The sequence below is a fragment of the Geotrypetes seraphini genome, chromosome 7 (genome assembly GCF_902459505.1).
Source record: "Geotrypetes seraphini chromosome 7, aGeoSer1.1, whole genome shotgun sequence".
In the NCBI taxonomy this organism is placed as follows: Eukaryota; Metazoa; Chordata; class Amphibia; order Gymnophiona; family Dermophiidae; genus Geotrypetes; species Geotrypetes seraphini.
This window is the reverse complement of record NC_047090.1, coordinates 95,107,230-95,130,859: the sequence shown is the minus strand read 5'-3', so window position 1 is coordinate 95,130,859 and position 23,630 is coordinate 95,107,230. Positions and strand designations below refer to the sequence as shown.

Here is a 23,630-nt window from a genome sequence, read left to right as displayed (position 1 = left end):
CAGTATACCTAAACTATTATTCAGTAGAAAAAATTTGTTTGTTCAATCAAATCCTGTGTGGACATTGGACTTCTATGAGTGAATGTTCTGCTTGATTGAACAAACTAAATTTTTTCTACTGAATAATAGTCTAGGTACAATGAAAGTAAATAGCAAAAATGTTTGAGTAGATAATTAAGGAAATCTTTTTCATATTGCTTGCTTATGGACTGGGAAAAAAGACTGTTCAAGCAAATGTCTCCAGAACTGCTTTAATGGAAAAATGTGATTTTTTTTTTTTAAAGTACTTTGTGAAATTTATTGTTGTTGTGAAATTTATTGTTATACTTTGTTTAAACTTAAAAAGCGGTGTCATTAACAGTGAATCTAATCGAAAAATCGATTCAACAGGGTGAATCGGATCGAATGAAATATTTTTCTCTGAATCGGGCAGCACTATTGGCTACCATGAGAATGGGCTACTGGGCATGATGGACCATTGGTGTGACCCAGTTAGGCTATTCTTATGTTATGTTCTCATCTGTAGGGGCCTTTGTTTTCACTTCTTATTTTAATGTATTTTTTTCCTGGGAACTTATCAGTGTTTTTTTATAATGGGAACAAAAATGGAAGAGAATTAATGTGTGTGGAATGGGGGGGGGGGGTAACTAATTTCTTCAGCTAAATAATTCAATCCACTTCAAACAGACATAGGAGAACTCACGCACCATTCACACACCCTCCAACCAAAAACGTCAAAAGAAAAAAACTGTTCGACAACCTCCTAGCCATTCGAGCTGCAACACTTGACCCCCAACTCTACAACCTATTGACCTCGACCACAAACTACAAAACCTTAAAAAAAGAAATAAAAACCCTTCTATTAAAAAAACACATAAAACCAAACTAACATAATCAGAACTGTCCCAAGCATCACCTGCAACTACTCCATATGTACTTCTGATGTCATGACAATTCAGACATAATTTATGTTATGTTATGTTTGGAATAATGGTTACATAAATGAGGTTCAATAAAAGAAAATTTTCTGTGGGAACATTTGTTGGAACTTCTGTTATCCTGATTTCTTCTATCTGTGGGCTTTCTTTAGCTAACCTACTTATCTGGGGCTTTCCACTTCTGCAGCTGCCCTTTTCACGGTCCACTTTGCGCTTGCACTCTCTGGGGAGGGGGGGTTGGGTCTGGGCTTGGTGGGGTAGGTGTGTCTGGTAGTTTTGTCTGGGTGGTGGCTGGGTGTTTCTTGGGTGCTTGTTGTGCGGATTGGTGTGTCTGGTGAGCGGTCTGGGTGTTGTTGCTTGTGGGGGTTTTTTTCATTATAAAATATGGCTGAGGGTCTAGTCCGGCTTATTATTCTTGTGGGTTCTGGGGTGGGATTTGTTTGCTTGCCCCAAGTTTTGGCCTTTTGTTGTGTATTGCTATGCCTCTCATTGGCAATTTTCTCTTGGGAGAGGCTTGTTCATGCTTGTTGTTGCTGTTACTCTCATTCTGTGTTCTTTTTGATAATGTATAAGTTTCTGTACAGACCATGGTTGCTTGTCTGGACCTTTTGCCATTCTCAATAAAAATACTTTGAAAAAAAAAGAAGAAAATTTTCACTGCCTGTTTCTATTCTGACCATTTATTCCATTTCATGGTTATTGCAAAAAAAAAAAAAATTTTACATGAGGGGGGGGGGGGGGGTGTCAAAAAATGATGGGCCCCGGGTGCCACATACCCTAGGTACGCCACTGGTTCAAACTATGGGTCTGCTTTACTAATTTATTTTTCCCCCATTGTGTGTCTGTGGCTAAAAGTTCAATAAATCAAGTCCAATATCACACATCATATCTGAATGCCCAACATCTGAGCTGTATCAGTTTCTGCAGGAGCTACCATTTGGCTGCCTTAAACCCTCCTTCCCCCTTTTTCTAAACTGCGATAGCGGTTATTAGCGCAGGGAGCTGCACTGAATGCTCCGCGCTGCTCCCGACGCTCATAGGAACTCTATGAGTGTCAGGAGCAGCGCGGAGCATTGAGTGTGGCTCCCTGAGCTAATAACCGCTATCGTGGTTTAGTAAAAGGGGGGGATAGGTAGGACTTTCACTGCAGATTTGGTTTCTGTTTGTTGATCCTTCGTACAGCTTTTCTCTTGTGTTATACAACAGAAGACGAATAAGCAGTCCAGAGCTGCAATCTTCCCACAGATGGATTTGAATACTATTTCCAGTTTGGTTTCAATTGCATTTGAGAAATAGAGAAAATGATGGCAGATAAAGATCATATAGCCTATCCAGTCTGCCCATCCATACCATCTTCTATCCCTTCCTCTCCCTTAGAGATCCTATGTGCTTGTTTAGTTTTAATTTATTAAATTTGATATATCTCTGTTCAGTAACATCATCATAGCAGTTTACATTATAATAATATAAAATAGAGTAAAATCACATATTTATTTAAAAATGTATGTTTGTTCATAACTTTAGGCAACATATATATAGAGTTTGGGGGTTAGTGTCTCTACTATGGCATTGTCCTCCCTAAATACCCCTTGCGTTCCTTAATAACCTTATGGTCCAACTGATTCCTTCACAGCAGTGGCGTCTTAAGGGGAGGGGGGTGGGGCGCTATGTTGGTAGAGGCGCTAGCACCCCTCTTCCTCTCCGCCCACCACCTCTTCCCACTCCTACCCTTGCCACTTGTATGCCCCCTTCCCCCATAGCCTCTAGTAGAAGTTGTTGCTCGCAGCGGTCAACCATGTGCTCGTGACCCCCATCGGCTCTCCCGCTGACATCACTTCTGGCGCCACATAAAGGAAGTGACGCCAGCGGGAGAGACTATGGGGTCGCGAGGAGCACAAGGTTGACCGCCGCGAGCAACAACTTCAACTAGAGGTACGGGGGAAGGAAAAGGGGTGTGTGGCAGGGGGGAGAACGGGGAAGGAGCGAGGAGGGTGGAGACAAGAGCTGGGGAGGGTCGCCATCGCCCTGGGCACCTCTCACCCTCACTAAGCCACTGCTTCACAGGCCTTCCATTATGAATGTACCTGAAAATAGTTTTAATATGAGTTTTTGCCTTTATGGCAAGCTTCTTTCAAATTATCTTTTAGCTCTCTTTATCGATGCTTTGTATGTAATTTGCCAGTGCTTATGCTGCTTCCTGTTTTTCTCATGCTGATCTTTTTTCCATTTTTATGACAGATGTTGTTTTGGCTTTAATAGCTTCTTTCGACTCACCTTTTAACCATGATGGCTGTTTGGCCTTCCTTCTACGTTTTCAAATGGTAGTATACAACTGGTCTGGCTTTCAAGATGGCATTTATAGACATCTTTCTGATTTAAACTCATAAGCTTTGCTCCTTTTAGCTTTTTAAAATCGCTTTCCTCATTTTATAGTTGCCCTTATGCAATTTAAATCCTAATGTAGAAGATATCTTTAGTGTCTTCACGCCAGTTATTGAGTCAGATGTGGTTATGTTATGATCAATATTGCAAAGCAGATCCAACCCTATTTTCTCTCACATCAAGTCCTGCATTCCACTAAGAACTACATCTAAAATAGTTCCCCCCTTGTCACGACACTCTTTCAGCGTCAGAGAGAGAATAACCATTGGCTCAGTTGTGATGATGTATATAAAGTTAAAATTTAATAAAATGTTTTGCTTGTCTTGCAAAACACTTGCAAACCAAGTTACTTGCAATCCAAGGTTTTACTGTATATATATATTTTGCATTGTAGTTTCCATGGAGAAATATCTTCGTTCTGATCTGTATATGTTGTTGGGAGAAGTTATTTGGGGATGCAGAACATGTTTACATTTCACTGCTATAACGTGTTAGAACAAAGGTCCATGAGGGTCATGAATAAAGGGCTCCTTTTACTAAGGTGCACTAGCGTTTTTAGCGCACGCACAAAATTACCACGTGCTAAACTGCACGGCACGCTTTTAGAATAACGCCAGCTCAATGCTGGCGTTAAGGTCTAGCGTGCGCGGCAATTTAGCGCGCATGAATGCCCTAACGCGGCTTAGTAAAAGGAGCCCAAAGTGTGCTGCATATGTGAGCATTATCTGTCTGATGTATCTTGACCTAAGAAAAGGTTGAGAACCACTGTAGAGCCTAAGCAGTATTTAAAAAGCAAAACAAGAAGTAGATCTTTCCAAAAGTTACCCTGGATGTACTGCTGGAAAACCCTCACTCACTGGTCATCAGTCGTTATGCTGGTGAATCATTCTCATTCCTTGAGATGGGCCACCCATGGCATCTCTGGGCTAGTGCCAGGATGGTGTAGGGTCAGAGCTGGAGCAGGCCTGGAAGTTATCCAGGCACACTAATCAAGCAGTGCTAACTAACCTTAGGTAGTTATCCACTAAACTAGTGTATTTCAACTGGGTCCTGGAGTACCCCCTCGCCAGTCAGGTTTTCAGGATATCCACATTGAATATGCATGAAAGAAATTTGCATATAATGGAGGCAGTGTATGCAAATCAAGTTTTACATACTCATTGTGGATATCCTGAAAACCTGACTGGTATGGAGGTACTCCAGGGAAAAAGACTGCACTAAACTATTGGTGGTACCTAGATAACTTCCAGTGACAGCCATTGCCTTGGATATTCAGTGCCAATAGCTGGATATGGCCTTGTATTGAATGCCTGGATGTAATTAATCACACAGTGGTTGCATTGAGAAAATGGTTGCCTGCTGCAGGCTGAATTGTGCCCAGTCAGTTTTTTGTGCTTAAGGTGATTTTGACCAGAGAGGTAAGCACAATTCCCCCCTCAATCACTCCTCTGAGGAGGAGCCTAATGGTTAGTGCAGTGGCCTGGCAACCTGGAGAACTGGGTTCAGTTTTCACTGCAGCTCCTCTATAGTAGCTGTGAAGAGGCATAGGCCATTTAACTGTAGTGACAGGATAATAATAAAATGACCAAAATATCAGTATAATACACTTCAAAATAGGTCATTTAAATCATAGCAATAATAGGAAAGTGTCAGTGCCATGCACAGTAATTGAAATATGATATAACATCACACAATATAAGTGAAATTTATTAATGTATAAATATGATGATCATGTTTTCTTCAAAATCTTTCTAGATATTACTGGAAATTCAGCTCTCTTTTGTGATACCTTTTAAGCAAACCTTCAAATGTTCAGCCATTCATAATTCCTGTTATGTCTTTTAGGGACACTGCAGGACAGGAAAGATACCAGACTATAACAAAGCAGTACTACAGAAGAGCCCAGGTAATGTAAAAAAATAAAAAATAAAAATAACAATGTTAACTTGTTTTTCTAACTTGCCGCAAAACTTTTGACTTGAACTATAACAATACATAACCCAAGCCAGCCTTGAAAGGCTAGTCTATTTTTTTGTTTGTAGCCTATTTTATAATGAGAAAAGTTGCATACTAAAGAGGACTGTTTTATTAAACCAGCTAGTTTTAGAAAAAGGTTTGAACAAGTTCCTGGAGGAAAAGTCCATAAACTGCTGTTGAGACAAACATGGTAGAAGCCACTGCTTGTCCTGGATTGGTGGCATGGAATGCAGCTACTATTTGAGTTTTTGCCAGGTATTTGTGACTTGGATTGGCCTCCGTGAAGACGGGATACTGGGCTGGATGGACCATTGGTCTGACCTAGTGAGGCTATTCTTATAGAAACAAAGAAACATAGAAATAGACGGCAGATAAGGGCCAAGGCCCATCAAGTCTGCCCACCCCAGTGATCCTCACTATCTATCTTTGCGGATAGATCCCACAGGTCTATCCCATCTGGCCTTAAAATCCGCCACACTGGTGGCCTCAATAACCCGAAGTGGAAGACTATTCCAGCGATCAACCACCCTTTCAGTGAAGAAGAACTTCCTAGTGTCACTGTGCAGTTTCCCGCCCCTGATTTTCCACGAATGCCCCCTTGTTGCCGCGGGACCCTTGAAGAAGAAGATGTCTTCTTCCACCTTGATGCGGCCCGTGAGATATTTGAATGTCTCGATCATGTCTCCCCTCTCTCGACGCTCCTCGAGTGAGTAGAGCTGCAAATTCCCCAACCGCTCCTCGTACGGGAGCTCCCTGAGTCCCGAGACCATCCTGGTGGCCATTCTCTGGACCGACTCCAGTCTCAGCACATCCTTGCGGTAATGCGGCCTCCAGAATTGCACACAGTACTCCAGGTGCGGTCTCACCATGGATCTATATAGTGGCATAATGACTTCAGGTTTACGGCTGATGAAACTCCTGCGTATGCAACCTATGATTTGCCTTGCTTTGGATGAAGCTTGCTCCACTTGGTTTGCCGACTTCATGTCTTCCCTGACAATCACTCCCAAGTCTCTTTCTGCTACAGTTCTTGTCAGGATCTCGCCATTTAGGGTGTAGATCTTGCATGGATTCTGGCTTCCCAGGTGCATGACTTTGCATTTTTTGGCATTGAAACTGAGTTGCCAGGACCTAGACCAGTGCTCCAGCAGAAGTAAGTCATGCACCATATCGTCTGTCATTGCTTTTTTGTCTGTTGTGCTTTTGCTCACTACATTGCACAGTTTGGCATCATCGGCAAACAATGTTATTTTACCTCGAAGCCCTTCTGTCAGGTCTCTTATATAGATGTTGAACAAGATCGGGCCTAGGACGGAGCCCTGTGGCACTCCACTTATCACCTCCGACATCTCGGAGGGAGTGCCATTCACCATCACCCTCTGAAGCCTACCTCCAAGCCAGTTCCCAACCCATTTTGTTAAAGTGTCGCCCAAACCTAAAGAACTCATCTTGTTCAGCAACCTGCGGTGTGGCACGCTATCAAATGCTTTGCTGAAATCCAGATAGACGATGTCCAGGGACTCACCAACATCCAGCTTCCTCGTCACCCAGTCAAAGAAGCCGATCAGGTTGGATTGGCACGATCTCCCCTTAGTAAATCCATGTTGGCGGGGATCCCGCAGATTCTCCTCGTCCATGATCCTATCCATTTGGTGTTTGATTAGGGTTTCCATTAGTTTGCTCACTATTGAAGTGAGACTCACTGGTCTGTAGTTTGCCATATCCACCCTGGAGCCTTTCTTGTGTAGTGGAATGACGTTAGCCGTCTTCCAGTCCATCGGGACGTTACCTGTACTAAGGGAGAGATTAAAGAGCGCGGATAGTGGTTCCGCCAAGACATCTCCCAACTCCCTGAGTACCCTAGGGTGTAGGTTGTCAGGCCCCATTGCCTTGTTGACCTTGATTTTTGACAGCTCGCAGTAGACGCTGCTGGGTGTAAATTTGAAATTACTAAACGGGTCTACTGATTTAATCCTTGTATGTGGTTGAGGGCCGATTCCCGGCACCTCGCGGGTGAAGACTGAACAGAAGTATTCATTTAACAGTTGGGCCTTTTCCGAGTCCGTCTCCACATGGTCTCCGTCTGGTTTTCTGAGTCGTACTATCCCGCCTGAGTTCTTTTTCCTGTCACTAATATACCTGAAGAAGGATTTATCTCCCTTCTGGATATTCTTTGCTAGAGACTCCTCCATGCGGAATTTGGCCTCTCTAACTGCCGCTTTGACGGCTCTTGATTTGGTCAGATAATCTACTCTGGAGTCCTGTGTCCCTGATTGTTTGTAAGAGATGAATGCTTTTTTCTTCTCTTTGATGAGGTCTGAGATCTCCATAGAGAACCACTGTGGCTTGTTGTTCCTACTTCGTTTGCTTACTGATTTAACATAGCGGTTTGTTGCTTCCTGTATGGTGGTTTTCAAAGTTGACCACATTTCTTCCACGCTGTCGGTATCTGCTTGGGTTTGTAGCGCCTGGTGAACGAAGTCTCCCATGTCCTGGAAATTTGTGTCCTTGAACTTGAGAACCTTGGTCAATGTGGTAGATTTCGTGAAACCTTTCCTGAGATTGAACCAAATCATATTGTGGTCACTGGAGGCCAAAGTTTCACCCACCGAGACCTCTGTGATACTTTCTCCGTTGGTAAGTACCAGGTCCAAAATTGCCTGATCCCTTGTTGGCTCAATTACCAGTTGCCTGAGTCCTGCTCCATTCAAAGAGTTTAATAGCTTCCTGCTGCTGCCGGAAGCAGAGGAAAGCGTGACCCAATCCACATCGGGCATGTTGAAGTCACCTACCAATACTGTGTCCCCCCGCAAGGTGATATTCTCTATATCTCCGATTAATTCCAAATCTAGGTCTTCTTGATGTTTTGGGGGTCTGTATACCACGCCAAGATATAGGCATTTGTCCTTCCCTCTGGCCAAATTTACCCAGTGTACTGTACATCTGTGATTCTGGTGACCTTAATGTCATCTTTAGTATATAATGCTACCCCACCTCCCATTTTGCCCTCCCTGTCCCGACGAAGCAAGTTGTAACCTGGTATGACCATGTCCCACGCGTGGGAGTCTGTGAGCCAGGTCTCAGATATCGCCACCACATCCAGGTCGGCATTCCTCATTTCTATCTCCAAATCTAGGATCTTGTTTCCCAGACTGTGGGCGTTGACGTACATAGCCCTCCATGTTGTGTGCTTGTTGTATCTCAGTGGGGACAATCCCTCTATATCAACTAGACCACCATTAGTATTTTTCGCTTGTCTCTTACACTCCCTAGACCCAGAGCTACAGCTTGTACCTATCCCGGACTCCCCATAACTGCAGTGCGCTCCTATCAGAGTCTTGGTAATGTGTGTACCCTGTGGGGGTATTCCCGTTTGGGCTACTTGAGCTCCTTTAGTGCAATTTGCAGCGTGTGCACTCTCGCTGGTCCCAGAATTACAGTGTGTACTCCCTCTAGACCTAGAATTGCTACGTGTACTCCCCTTAGACCCAGAATTGTAATGTGACCCAATGCAGTGTTTACTTAGTTCAGTTCCAAAATAGTATTGGTAGCCCGTACCCTCCCCCAACTCACCTAGTTTAAAGCCCGTACCCTCCCCCAACTTACCTAGTTTAAAGCCCTGTGTAGTAGGCGGGCTAGACGGTGTCCAAGGACGTTCTTCCCCCTCTTGGTCAGGTGTAACCCGTCTGGTCCAAGCAGTCCCTGCAGTGCCTCTCCGTGGTGCAGGAACCCAAAGTTCATCTCCCTGCACCATTCCTGCAGCCAGTCGTTCACCCTCCGGACACGATCCTCCCTGGCACTGCCCTTGCCCCTCACTGGGAGGATCGAGGAGAAGACCACCTGCGCATCCATCCTCCTCAGCTTCTCTCCTAGGGCTCTGAAGTCTTCGGGTATGCTTTCTAGGGTGCCCCTGGCAGTGTCGTTGGTTCCGACATGGATGAGAATCATAGGGAAGTGATCTTGGGGCTTGATGAGTCTGCCAAGGCTAGCAGTTACATCCCGGATCTTGGCCCCCGGCAAGCAGCAGACCTCTCTTGACTGCAGATCTGGTCTACAAATCGGTCCCTCGGTGCCCCTTAGCAGTGAATCCCCGATGATCACAACTCTGCGCTTCCTAGGGGTGGGCCGACCTGTGGACTCTGGAATCAGAACCGTCTGTTCAACCACTTCTTGTACCTCGTTGTCAGGACCTTCCTGTAGCAGCTGGTATCTGTTCTTAAGGGGGATATGTGGCGTCGATGTAGAGCTGCCCTGTATGTGAGAGAGAGAAACAGAATTAGGTTTTCTGCGTTTACCTGTGGATGAAGTCACCAGCTGCCAGGTATCGGCGTCTCCAGTGACTTCCTGAATTCCGACGGTAGGATTCAAGTCTGAAGTTCTGGAAGCTCTGGGTGACTCAAGGATGGTCTTGTCAGGCTCTGGTTCGGCGATCTGAGACAGTTCCTGGATTATTCCGTCGATGAAGGTCTCGTCATCACGGATACTCCTTAAGCGTTGGATCTCTTCTCTCAGACTCCTCAGCTCTATCATAAGGCTTTCATCTGGTTGATCAATTGGTTCTGTCTGAGTGGAGGCTGAAGACATCTTTGAGGGGATGGCCTCGGTCTGTACAGAGACCTCTGTCCTCTGTCCAGGCTCCCCCTCAGTCTGTACGAAGACCGTAGCCATCCCCTGGGCACTCTCGGCGACTGAGCTGCCTGTCTTGACTGAAGTCTTGCTGCCTCTAGTTCTGCCTGCCATATATAAAGGTTTTTGTATTATTAATTATTTATTTATTTATGTTAAATTTTTTTTTTTTTTTTTTTTATAGATATGTCAGAATGTGTTGAGGTTGGAGGGATAAGTTAGGATAGAGTGGTTGGTGTGGTCCACCTGTTAAGTGTGCTTGTTAGTTAGGTAGGAGTAGAGAGTTGAAATTTGAAAGACCTGGAAGAGGGAAAGATTGAAGAAAGACTGACGTTGATTGGTAAATTGGCTAGTTGTAGGATTTTAGAGACCAGCTGAAATAGATAGCCCTTCCTTGATGCCCTTCTTGAGGCCCTTCGCAAAGGCGCTCTCGCTAAGGCGAGCGCCTTTGCCGCTCGCCTTCGCCGCGCGCCGAACGGCCGTACGCCGTTGGCTCGAGCCCTTTTATGGGGGGGGAGATCTGCTGTGACGTCGGGGAGGGTGGGCGGAGTTACCAGCGCGTCCCGTCCGCCTCCTCCTCCGACTCTGGTGATTTCAGCGCTCCTCTCCGCTGCCCTGCTTTGCCTCCTCCGTCACTTTTACAGTCCTCCGCTGCTTTTTCTCCCCTTTCTCTGTCTCCTCCGCTTCCGTATGCTCTCCGCTCCCTTTCTCCGCCTTCACCTCCTCTCCGTGACTCTCCGCCCCTTTCTCCGCCTCCCTGCACGCTCTCCGCCCCTTCCTCCGCCTCTCTGTATGCACTCAGCTCCTCTCGCGCTGCTATGTGCCTCCTTCCTCTCTCTCTATTAGATCAGCCTGCCTGCCCTCTCTCCCTGCAAGCACCCTCTCGCCTCTCCCACGTGCTTGCCTGGCTGGTCTAGTGCTGCGGACTCCTCGTTGGCTCGAGCCCTTTTATGTTCTTATGTGAGCCAAGTATAGGACAATCAAGCCATTGTGTCATCGCTGATGAGGTTGGCTCTTAGGCATTGGTGGAATGAGATTTTATGACATCACAAACTCAGCTCTAGAATGCTGCTACTATTTGGGTTTTTGCCAGGTACTTGTGACTTGGATTGGCCTCTGTGAAGACAGGATACTGGGCTATTCTTATGTTCTTAAAGATTAGGTGATCTGGAGTTTTCTGGAACATAAGTACATAAGTGTTGACATACTGGGACAGACTGAAGGTCCATCAAGCCAGTGGCATAGCGAGGGTGAGAGGTACCTGGGCTGGTGGCACCCTTCCCCCACCCTCATCTCCACCCCCTCATTCCTTCTCTGATCCTTCCTGCTCCCTTCCCTCGTACCTCTAGTTGTTCACCATCATGAGCATCAAGAACTTCAACATTCTCCCTGCGACCCCATTGTCTCTCCCACCGACGTCACTTCCTATGCGTGGCACCCAGAAGCAACATCAGCAGGAGAGACGATGCGGTCGCGAGGAGCCCACTAAAGTTGTTGCTAATGGCGGTGAACAGGAGAAGGGTAGGGGGCGCGCACATGGCGATGGGGAAGAGTGGAAAGAGGCGGAGAGGAGGCGGGGTGCCGGCACCCCCACCAACAGGGCGCCTTGGGTGGACCGCCCCCTGCCCCGCCCCTTACTGCACCACTGCATGAAGGCCAGTATCCTGTTTCCAACAATGGACAATCCCAAAAGAATATAATAGATTTCATGCTGCTTATGCCAGGAATAAGTAGAGGATTTTCCCAAGTGCACCTTAATAATAGTTTATGAACTTTTCTTCAAAATGTTTATACTATATGTGCTATACTGCACATTTCTGAGCCCCTTACCTTCATCACAGTGATATATGGTAGCCATGGCCTTAACATTTTCCTGATGGATCCCTCGGCTCGCCTGCTCAAAGCCTTGATCTCAATTGCCATCAAACTGATTCTAACCCATTGGAAAAATTTGTCTGCTCTGACCCACTTGGCATGGTGGAATATGGTATGTCTAACGGCTAAATACAAACTTTTTGCAGCCAAAAGGAAAGGTTCCTTACTGAAAACTCAGTCTGTCTGGCAACCCTTAACTGATTATTGTATTGACTCACTCACTAGCAATGTATGATAATAAGTTTATCTTGATACTGATACCTCTTGATATGAGTAATGTTGGTTTCTCGAGTTTTTTTGTAGCTGAACAGTCACTTATTATTATTTTTTTATGTTTTTGTATGATTTTCTTCTTCTTTTTACACTTATTCCTGATTTTCGGTAATGCACTTTCTGATCACCAGGCATCTTTGTGGATCACAATCTGTATTTGCATTACTATTGCACTTATTGAACTTATCTTGTTGATTATGTTCCTTGTTCTATGTACAGTGGTGCCTCACACAACGAACTTAATTGGTTCCAGGAGCAAGTTTGTTATGTGAAACGTTCGTTATGTGAAACGCGTTTTCCCATAGGAATACATGTAAAAAAAAATAATTCGTTCTGCAGCATAAAATATGCTAAGATGACATAAAAAAGATAAATTTTTTGTTATTATTTTTATTTAGATACATCTAAAAACATACATCTCCCTGTCCTTTTACTTCCACTATCTTCCTATCCCATCTCTATTCCCTTTTGTCCCTCTCCCCATGATCAATCATCTCACCACCTCTCTCTGCCCTCACCCTCAGGGTTCAAGATTGCTTCCACTCTTTTTCCTGTTGTTCTCTCTGCCTGTCACCCTATGATTTAGCATCCCTTCTGCCCTTGTCCAATATTTCCCCTTCTCTCCCTCCCTCTCATCCCCTGCTCCAACATGTGCTTTCAGCGGCCTTCTCCCCCCTTAAGCGTCTTTTCTTCTCCACTCCACCTTTCCTCCCTCCCTGCCTCCACCTTTGTGGCGCTTTTGCACCCGACCGACAACAGAACAGGCCCGGTCGGACAAATCTCCCTGTCCTGTAGCCGCGAATCTAAATTACCTTCTTACAGCAGCTGGATTATTGAAGCTGCTGTAAGAGGTAATTTAGATTCGCGGCTACAGGGCAGGGAGGTTTGTCGGCCGGGCCTGTTGTCGGTCGATCGGGGGACCTGACCAGCTGTGCACATTCTTCGGGGCGGACCGCCCCCTCCCCCCTCTTTCGTTCGCCATTGCCTTCTTCCTACCTGCCCTGCCGCAGCTGCACACAGCCGAACGGAAGTCTTCCTGATGTCAGCGCTGACGTCGGAGGAAGGGAGGGCTTTGCTTAAGCCCTCCCTCCGACGTCAGCGCTGACATCGGGAAGATTTCCGTTCGGCTGTGTGCTGCGACAGGGCAGGTAAGGAGAAGGAGACTACCCTCGCGGCTCGACCAACCCCGCTGCGATCCAACCCCGCAGGAACCCCGGACTTCGTTGTGTGAAACGAAGTCCGTTGTACGAATCAAGACATAAAGTTCGTTGTGCGCAGCGTTCGCTGTGCGAGGCACCACTGTATTACTTAAATACCAATAAACAGTTTGGAAAAAAAACTTGGTTAATGAACTGTTCCAAATTGTATATTTTACTTATGGTTCCCTTTAATGGACTCTAGAACTTGATAGCCATCAGCCCTGATTACCTGCTATTCCCTATCGGCCCTGCATTTCCACGGCATGTGTACATTTAATGCATACAAGCAAATGTAAATATTTTACTGTGCCTCAACCCCAGGGATGGCTCACCTATTAGCAGACTAGGCAGTTGACAGGGTGGCAAAAGGCAGATCCAGACAGTCACAAAAACTCAGAGTCACTTGCCTGTACTTCTACTGGCAAGGAAGGTGGGTAATGTATGTTTCTTTAATTTTAATTTTTTTTTATTTTGGAAAACATCCTGAATGAACTAATTAATTAGAATGGTATAAAACCTATTTAAATAAAATAAATAGCCCATCCACCCAAGTAAATATCTTTTGAAACTTGCCTTTACTGATCATAGTGAAAAATGGATATTAAATAAAATAAATATATTACAAATTTACTGTGTATGAATATTTGAATATTTGTGTATAAGAACTCATGTTAACAAGAGCATGCACGCGTTTATACAGTTCTGTACATCACTGTTCCCAGGGATGGAGTTTAGGTAGATGAGGAGCAGAGTTGAAGGTATACATATACCTTATAAAATATCTCCCGGATTCTATATATAGTGTCCAAGTTGCACAATGAAATTTGGGTACATGCCCAAGTTGCAATTTACCCGCTCCCCACCTCTTTTACTAAACCGCGATAGTGGTTATTAGCACAGGGAGCCACGCTGAATGCTCTGCGCTGCTCTCGACGCTCATAGAGTTCCTATGAGCGTTGGGAGCAGAGCAGAGCATTCAGCATGGCTACCTACGCTAATAACCACTATCACAGTTTAGTAAAATGGGGGGGGGGGTTAATTAGCAATAATGCTAATGCCAGTTAATTGGCATAAATTAGGATTTATTTATTTAGCTATTTATTTAAAAAATTTAAATACCGCCTAAAAATCTAGACATTTTACAATCAACATACAAAAAGATTTGTGCGTGGAACTGGCTGCGCTCTTCTATAAGGCTCAGTGCTGAACCCTCTTAGTGCTCATAGTTCTCATAAAAATGGAACACGACCAGGGGTGTTCCAAAACGTTGCAAGCAGAATTAGAGAATACTGTCTTACTGCGCCCAACTTGAGTGCCAGCATTTAAACTAGATTTTTGTAGGCTTAAGTCCAGCACCCAAAAGTTAGGCATGGGGTCCACACTAAGCACTAGTCTATATAAGGCGCACACCCTTTATAGACTAGCGTGTAGCACTGAGCAAGAGCAGCGTCTGAAACTCTCAGACAAGAGTCCTGAAAGGAGCCCTGAGCCTCCGAGCATAAAAATCCCCAACTGGAGCCCGGAGCCGCACATCAAACCCATGGTGCCCAGTAGCACCTCAGAGGAGCCTGCCAAGCCGGCCCCGCCCACCCTGCTTCGCTGCATGGGCCTGTCCGGATCCTCTGTTGTTGACCTGCTGTACTGGCGAAACATAAAGAAGACGGGTATAGTGTTTGGAGCCAGCCTCTTCTTGCTCCTTTCCTTCACTGTGTTCAGCATTATGAGCGTGTCTGCGTACATTGCCCTGGCTCTGCTCTCTGTCACCATCAGCTTTAGGATATACAAAGGCTGGCTATCCAGAAGTCAGATGAAGGCCATCCATTTAGGGTTTATTTAGATTCCCTGCCTGCCTCGGGGTGGAGGGGCCCTACTTTTCTGCCAGTAGGCCAGTAGGTCTGCCTGCCTGTCACTAGGCCACTAGGCCTGCCTGCCTGTCACTACCGTGTTTCCCCCATTATAGGACCTCCTCCTTTAGTAAGACACCCCCCTTTTTTTCCCACCTGGGAAATATAAGGCCCCCCCCGAAAATAAGGCACTATTTGGCAAGCACCCCCACAGCCTCCCGACCACCCCCATCATGTAGAAGCTCCTACCGGTGTCCTGCTGCTTCCTCTTGGCGGTCCCGACACGATCGGGGCAAGAGGGAGCTCAAGCCCTCTTGCCCCAGCCAACCGCGGCACCCCCGACACGATCGGGGCAAGAGGGAGCCCAAGCCCTCTTGCCCCCCCGACTCCCCGACACTATCGGGGCAAAAGGGAGCCCAAGCCCTCTTGCCCCGCCGACTCCCCAACTCCCCGACAATATCGGGCCAGGAGGGAGCCCAAGTCCTCCTGGCCCTGGCGACCCCTCCCCCCCGCTAGTTGTTCGGGCCAGGAGGGAGCCCAAACCCTCCTGGCCACGGTGACCCCCTACCCCCATCCCGCACTACATTACGGGCAGGAGGGATCCCAGGCCCTCCTGCCCTCGACGCAAACCCCCCTCCCTCCAACGACCGCCCCCCCCAAGAACCTCCGACCGCCCCCCCAGCCGACCCGCGACCCCCCTGGCCGACCCCCACGACACCCCCACCCCCCTTCCCCGTACCTTTCTGTAGTTGGCCGGACAGACGGGAACCAAACCCGCCTGTCCGGCAGGCAGCCAACGACGGAATGAGGCCGGATTGGCCCATCCATCCCAAAGCTTCACCTACTGGTGGGACCTAAGGCGCCTGGGCCAATCAGAATAGGCCCAGGAGCCTTAGGTCCCACCTGGAGGCGGGGCCTGAGGCACATGGGCCCAACCCGACCCATGTGCGGGTGGGGGTGCGGGTGCGGGTGGGAGTGCGTGCGAGCGGTCCTTCGGGGTGGGGGTGCGAGCAGTCCTGCAGGGGGGGTGAGTCGGGGGGGGGGGCATCAGGCTTTCAGGGTGGGGACAGGACGTGTGTGTGTGTGTGTGTGTCAGCTCTGCTGGTCCCCTACCCTGGAACAGGAAATTGATATGAGAGAATTTGGGGCCAGTGGAACAAAGCACACGTGGACTGCGGACCCACACCTGCTCCATGCACACACCCTGCCTATACCCAGAACAGACTACCCCTCTGCTCCTTCCGTGGTATGCTAGAGCAATTACCTACCAAATTAACAGAGAATGGAAATATGGAGATGTGATGACCTGTACCATATACAGGTAATAAATGTCTTTTTTTCAGCAATAAATGTGTACTGTATTCTTCTTCATGGAAAAATAAGACATCCCCCTGAAAATAAGACCTTGTGCATATTTTGGAGTTTTTAAAAATATAAGACAGTGTCATATATTCGGGGAAACAGGGTAAGCCACTAAGCCTGCTTGCCTGCCACTAGGCCTGCCTGCTCTGTTCCCTGTCCCTGCCTGACCTGTGCCCTGTTCCTCCCTGCCCTGTGCCCTGTTCCGGCCTACTACTGCAGACCACCAGAGGAGGGACAGGGTACCGAGCCTGACACGGAGGGGGGACAGAGTACAGAGCCTGGCAAGGAGTGTGGGGTTGGGTGCAGAGCCTGGCATGGAAAATTTGGTTCAGAATGGTATTTTTCTTGTTTTCCTCCTCTAAATCTAGGGTGCATCTTATGGTCAGGTGCATCCTATGGAGAGAAAAATATAGTACCTTTCCACAGAGCAATCTCTATTGCCCACTATCCACTGACGCCTTCCAGTTAACCAGTTCCTGACCCAGTCTGTCACTTTGGAGCCCATACCAAGGGCACTCACTTTATTTGTTAGACGCATTTGTGGAACACTGTCAAAGGCTTTGCTAAATTCTAAATACTTCTTCAAATATTAAGTCATAGACCAATAACCCTATCTAAATTCTAAATACACCACATCTAGTGCTTTCCCTCTATCCAATTCTCTGGTCATTCAGTCAAAGAAATTGATCAGATTTGTTTGACATGACCTTCCTCTAGTGAATCCATATCACCCACTATGATATTAGCGCACTTTCTTCATTTTTAAACACTAAGGCCTGGATTCTATAAATGGCATTAGGATTGGCAGCCATCCCACAAAAGCAGTGCCGATTGTGGGTCAATCATACAACAGCGCCATTTTTAGAATCGCATCTATGTCACAGGCGCCAGAAATGTAGACCAAAGTTTTTAAAGCCTACATTTCTGGCACCTCTCTGTGATGAGAATTGCGACTACTGATGCCTAAGGGCATTTCTGGTGTTAACCACGCCTATTTTACCTTTAGGCACCGGTAGATGTCTCCTTAGTCTCAGTTCGGCACCTTTAGTCAAGATGTCAGTTATTTTTAATGGCTGTTTAATTGCTTTTAAACGACACAATCAATTATCAATTAAACGACATGATCAATTATCAATTAAAGGCAATTAAACTAATTAAGTTAGTCAGTGGCAGGGTGGCTACTTCTGCCTAACTTTCGGCGATGCTTGAGAAATCCAGGCCTAAGTCCATTATGGCCCCATTCCATGTGGGTTCCATTAGCAACTGCTGGAACAGTTCCCCTTGTAGAGAATCCAGGGTCTCCCTACTTCTAGGAGGTTCCATAATAGGGATACCCCAATCAACATCTGGCATATTAAAATCTCCTATTAGTAGTACTTCACCTTTTACAGCTGTATTTTGAATCGCTTCCATTAAATCTCTGTCCACTTCTTCCACAAGTCTGCTATAAAGTCAACCACTTCAACTCACAGCTGATCCTGAAATGTTCTAAAGCTCTGTCTAATGTTATGGCAAACTAAAATTATTAATGTTTTGATGTCAGCTCAGTAAGGCTAACATACAGATCCCTCCACTGCAAAACACCATACACAGACTTGTGCAAAAACACATTCAGAAGCTTATGCCATAACAGCTCTAACTCCCAGGACTCAAAGAGTAGCAATCTTATCCATGAAAAGGCAGCACTGTAATTATTACACTGGGCCATAAAACGCCAATTCATCATCTAGTAAGAAAACAGAACAAACGGGACAACTACAGATCTCTGTACAACAAGTACATGCTAGCAGAAGACTCCAACTTTGTCACATGTGCAGATGAACTCTCAACAAATATGGAATCAGTAATAGAGATGTGAAGGCAAAAAAACTGAAGTGACACCTCAATAATTCATACTTTCTACAGTAATGTGAGAGAAATGGAAACGCAAGATATCAGAGAAGCATTTCCCAAAGTTGACATATTCAAATCATTAAATTCAGAACAAAATACTTTTTTCTACCTCTGAGCATATTGTTTTTCCATTCACTTATATTCTGTTTTGTTTTTTTGTCTTTGTAGACTCTCCTGCTAATTAAAATTTCTTCTCGTCCTATGTCCTCTATCCATCTCTCCTATTTGTCCTTATCCATCCTGTCCATCGTCTTCCCTCTTTGTCTATGCTCCCTTCATACCTAGCATCTCTCCCTCTATCTTCCTCAACCCTCATCCAATCTCTTCTCTCCACCCTTTACTATCCAGCATCTGTCTCCCACAGTCAGACACCTTCTCATTCCCTTCCCTTTCTTTTCCCCACACACGAGTGTGGCTTCTGTTGCCTGTCTCCTTCCTCCTTCCCGCATGGGTTAGTATTGCTTGCTCTTTACCTTCTCTCTCCAGTGTGGTCTACTGTCTCTTTCCTTACTCCTTACTCCTTTCTCCTCTCCTCTCCCCTCCACAGCAGTTCTTCAACCTTCCTGTGGGTCAGATGGCAGCATCAGCTATCATGGCAGCCTATCTCCAGCTAGCCTCCAAAGCCTTCCATCTGCCCACATCCTGATTATGCAGAAACACGAAGTTGAGGAAGAGGGAAAGCTTCAAAAGCCAGCTGGAAGCAAATTTGCAGGAAGAACATAAGAATAGCCTTACGGGATCAGACCAATGGTCTATCAAGCCCAGTAGCCCGTTCTCATGGTGGCCAATCCAAGTCACTAGTACCTGGCCAAAACCCAAGGAGTAGCAATATTCCATGATACCAATCCAGGGCAAGCAGTGGCTTCCCCCATGTCTTTCTCAATAACAGACTATGGACTTTTCCTCCAGGAAACCTTTCTTAAAACCGGCTACGCTATCCGCTCTTGCCACAACCTCTGGCAACGTGTTCCACAGCTTAACTACTCTCTGAGTGAAAAAAAATTTCCTCCTATTGGTTTTAAAAGTATTTCCCTGTAACTTCATCGAGTGTCCCCTAGTCTTTATAATTTTGGACGGAGTGAAAAATCGATCCACTTGTACCCGTTCTACTCCACTCAGGATTTTGTAGACTTTAATCATATCTCCCCTCAGCCGTCTCTTTTCCAAGCTGAAGAGCCGTAACCTTTTTAGTCTGCACGCCATGTTCAAAGGAAGGCTCTCTTTGAGACCACCTTTGAATTTCAGGGACCCAGAATCTGGAACAACCTCCTGGGCAGTCTTTGATAAATACCCACATACTTGCAATTCAGGAAAGCACTGAAAAATCACCTTTTTTTCCTCAATCCATTGACCCTTTCCCATGCAGTCCCTGTATGATATCTTCCATGCAATTTCTTTGTAATATCTATGTCTCTGTAGCAATTCTAATATTGTGCAAGCTGCAATGATTCCTAGCTGACATTTATGGGATACAAAAGTTGATGTGATATGGTATGGTATGGAAAGTTGAAGACCATTGGGAAGGGGTAAAGGAAAGAACAGAAAGAGATGCTGGACTGCGTTGGGGGTTGGGGTTTAGAAGAGAGAGTTATGTATAATGTGACCATTTATTTTTTTCATCAAAACGGGACATCTATTAATATTCAGTCCCGCCCCCCAACCCCGCCCTAGCCACTGCAGCAGCAGCTTTTCCATTCCTCCCTCTCCCCTTGGGTGCAGCAGCAGCATCAGCTTTTCTATTCCCCCTTCCCCCCCTTGGGTGCAGCAGCAGCTTTTCTATTCGCTTCCTCCCCCCCCACTTGGGTGCAGCAGCATCATTTCTCTTCCCATCCCTCCCATCGGCAGGTCAGCGACGGAGGGAAGCTTATAATTTGCTGCTCTTCCTTGCTTTGGGCCTTCCTCGTTGCCGGGTCCTGCCTTCGCGGAAACAAAGTAGGCAGGAGTCGGACCCGGCAGCGAGGAAGGCCCGAAGCAAGTTGTAAGCTTCCTTTCATGTCTCCCTTAGCTTCCCTCCGTCGCTGCCCATAGTGAACTCCTGCTCCGAGGCTCGAACGTGTGCATGCCGGCTTCCCTTCTCTTCTTCTCCCCCCCACCCCCGGGACGTAACTTCCGGTTTCAGAGGGAAGAGAAGGAAAGCCAGCACGTACACGTTAGAGCCCCAGAGCGTGGGTTCAATTTGAATGCTGGAGTCAGCCCGGGAAGGAACATCGGCGGTAGCATCAGGATTTGGACGCAGAGAACACTGCGGGGGTTTGGCGCTGGACCGAACATCCACTTGTCCCCGCGCACAGCTTCGGGACGCTGTCCCTGAAAACGGGACATTTCAGCGTCCCGAAGCGGTGGTTTGGGACAACAGGAAGGTCGGTCCAATAACAGGACGGTCCCGTTGAAAACGGGACATATGGTCACCTTAGTTATGTAGGACATCATGTGTGTGTGTGGGGGGCAAGGGAGATGATGGACAGTACAGAAAGTGAGGCACTCCTGCTTTCCCCCTGAGCTACAGGTATTCTGAAACTGGGAGGAAGCCACTTGCCACCCCTTAGCAAAGCCTATGCTCCCCCCTCCATGCTTGATCTCTTGTCCACTCACATACACGCTTATGATTCTGCGTCATAGCCCATTAAATCAGAGAATGCAAAATCTCTTAAGTATTGTTACATTAGCTTTTAGGTTGACAGTATTCTTTATCTTATTAAGATACTAGTATACTCTGGTACACTCAGTTCCAGTTTCACAGAAAAAAGAGCAAAGAAAAGCACTTTTTACCCATGAGATGAGAATGTATAGCAAGTACTCTGACTATAATTACACACACAGGTTGGCATTAATGAAAAGTATGAGTCAGTGCATACAGAGAAGTGCTTAGAAAGGATCAAGTGGTTACAAAGCAGCAGGGTCATTATGAGTCAGCAAGAATTTACATTTCTATATTGCTGCATCCATGGAACAATTGCTTTCATTGCCTTTTCTGGTTTTTTTGATTCAGTTTCCTCCATCTTCTTTAGATCTCCAGCTCCAACACAAACAAGACTCGAATCCTGGTGCAATGAGCCTTCATTCACAGTTACCCAGGGTTGTTTTGCCCTATCTTATACAGCAGGGGTGCCCACACATTTTTGGCTTGTGAGTTACTTTTAAAATGACTAAGTTAAAATGATCTACCAACAATAAAATTAAAAAAAAACCACAAACCACACTGTACACAGAGAAATTTTAATTATCATTTGTATTCGGGGGTTTTATCAGATGTCAAGGCAGATGACTTTAAAATATGCAATGTCACCTCAGTAACAACTATACAAAAATAGACAAATATACCCCCTCCCCTTTTACTAAACCGTGATAGCGGTTTTAACGCAGGGAGCTGCGCTGAATGCCCTGAGCTGTTCTTGATGCTCATAGGCTCCCTGCGCTAAAAAACGTTATTGCGGTTTAGTAAAAGGGGGCCATAGTGCAAAATATAGACAGCAGATATAGATTCTCAAAATATAGACAGCAGATATAGATCACTAAATTGAAAATGAAATCATTTTCCTACCTTTTTGTCTGGTGATTTCATAATTTTCTGGTTGCACTTCCTTCTATAAAGCCAATATTTTTTTTTCTGCCTTTCTTTCTCTCTCCCCTTCCCCCCTCTTTCTTTTTGCCTTTCTTTCTCTCTCCCCCTGGCCCCCTCTTTATTTCTGCCTTTTTTTCTCTCTCCCCCTGCCCCCCAAGCCATCATGCTGATTTCTCCACTTCTCCGATTCTTTCCCTATCCCACCTCCAAGCCACCAACGCTATTTCTCCCTGCTGCTTCCCCGAGCCAGGCCTGGCACATACATGCGCCGGACTCACAAGAGTTCACCTCCGACGTCAATTCTAACGTCGGGGAGGAAGTTCCAGGCCAGCCAGGCAGTGACTGGCTGGTCCAGAACTTCCTCTTCGACATCAGAATTGACGTCAGAGGTGATGTCTTGTGAGTCCGGTGCTTGTACGCGCCAGGCCTGGCTTGGGGAAGCAGCAGGGAGAAAAAGATTGCAAAGGCAATGCGATCAACTCGCATTGCCTTTGCGATCTACTGGTCGTTCGCGATTGACCATTTGGGCTCCCCTGATATACAGTATTACCTGTTATATCTATTATCCAATGTACCTAGTGTGGCTATTGCAGTGATAGACCTAGGCTGAAGGCCGTGCATTTGGGGTTCTTTTTTTTTTTTTTTTTTTAAACGTATGTTTATTGACAGCGAGAGAGAATACACCGCCCAGCAGGGCGCAACAGTAACCATATGAAAAGACAAATAACAGTCCAACACTCAGAACAGGCATCAACAATAGCAATACGTCCCCCAGGGTACCCCCCCATGCATGGGATAGACAAGAACAAAGCAAGACAAAAAGAGCAGTGAGGGCGTAAGCTGAGAGGAACATTCGAAAAGGAAGGTCACCCGTCTGGAGCAGTGATCTCCCGCCTTTTTCCATAAAAGAACCCCCAAAAAAAAAAAAAACCCACGCAACACTCAGATCAACAAGCGCACTCATCAGCATCCATTCATACAGACCATCCACTCATAGCCCAAGAAGCTCCCTCCCCCCCTCCCCTCCCCCCCAACCCAGGGCACTAAAGTATAGAAAGGGAAAGCAAAAGAAAAAGAGAGAGAAAAAGAAGGCTATAAAGAGTCAGTTAAAGGAGGCAAAACCCCATGGTCCAGCCAAGAAACGGAAAAGCAGTTCCCTGCTAAGAAGGCCCCTGATCCCCCTCTCGTGCGGTCGACGGCACCAGGTCCCGCAGTCTCGCCCATAATCCAGCGTAATGTTGCTTAAGCACGTTCGTTGTTCTTGCTTGGGATCGAATTTCAAACATAGCTACCTCTCGAAGCCGGCACCTCCAATGCGGCAGCGGAGGGGGCTCCTCAGACATCCAGTAGGTCAAGATTAGTTTCTTTACTACTAAAATAGCATTATAGAGAAACCTGCATTGGGGTGTAGTGAAACCCTGGTCCTGGAGGGATGTCTGCAGACCCAGGAGTAAGAACCCATAGTCCCATTCCACAGTGCGTTGCACCACTTGTTCCAACAAGGGGAGGGCTTCCCTCCACACATCTAATCGTGGGCACTCCAAAAAGGAATGTATATATGTTCCGGCACTGCTCTTGCATTTAATACAAAGACCGCTCTCCCATATTCCCATTCGCGCTCCCCTCTGTGCCGTAAAGTATGCCCTATGAAGGATCTTATACTGGAGTTCCTGGAAGTCTGCTGATTTAGTGTAGGAAT

The 23,630-nt window shown here is 46.4% G+C and overlaps 1 protein-coding gene across 1 annotated transcript in view; it reads left to right on the top strand.

Annotated features, from left to right (window-relative positions):
* The window catches only part of RAB15 (RAB15, member RAS oncogene family), a 274,174-nt gene that overhangs the window by 226,590 nt on the left and 23,954 nt on the right, over positions 1-23,630 (top strand). Inside the window, exon 3 of the mRNA XM_033950805.1 lies at positions 5,166-5,226. Coding sequence (XP_033806696.1) covers positions 5,166-5,226 — 61 coding nt within the window. The remainder of the gene's footprint in view (positions 1-5,165; positions 5,227-23,630) is intronic.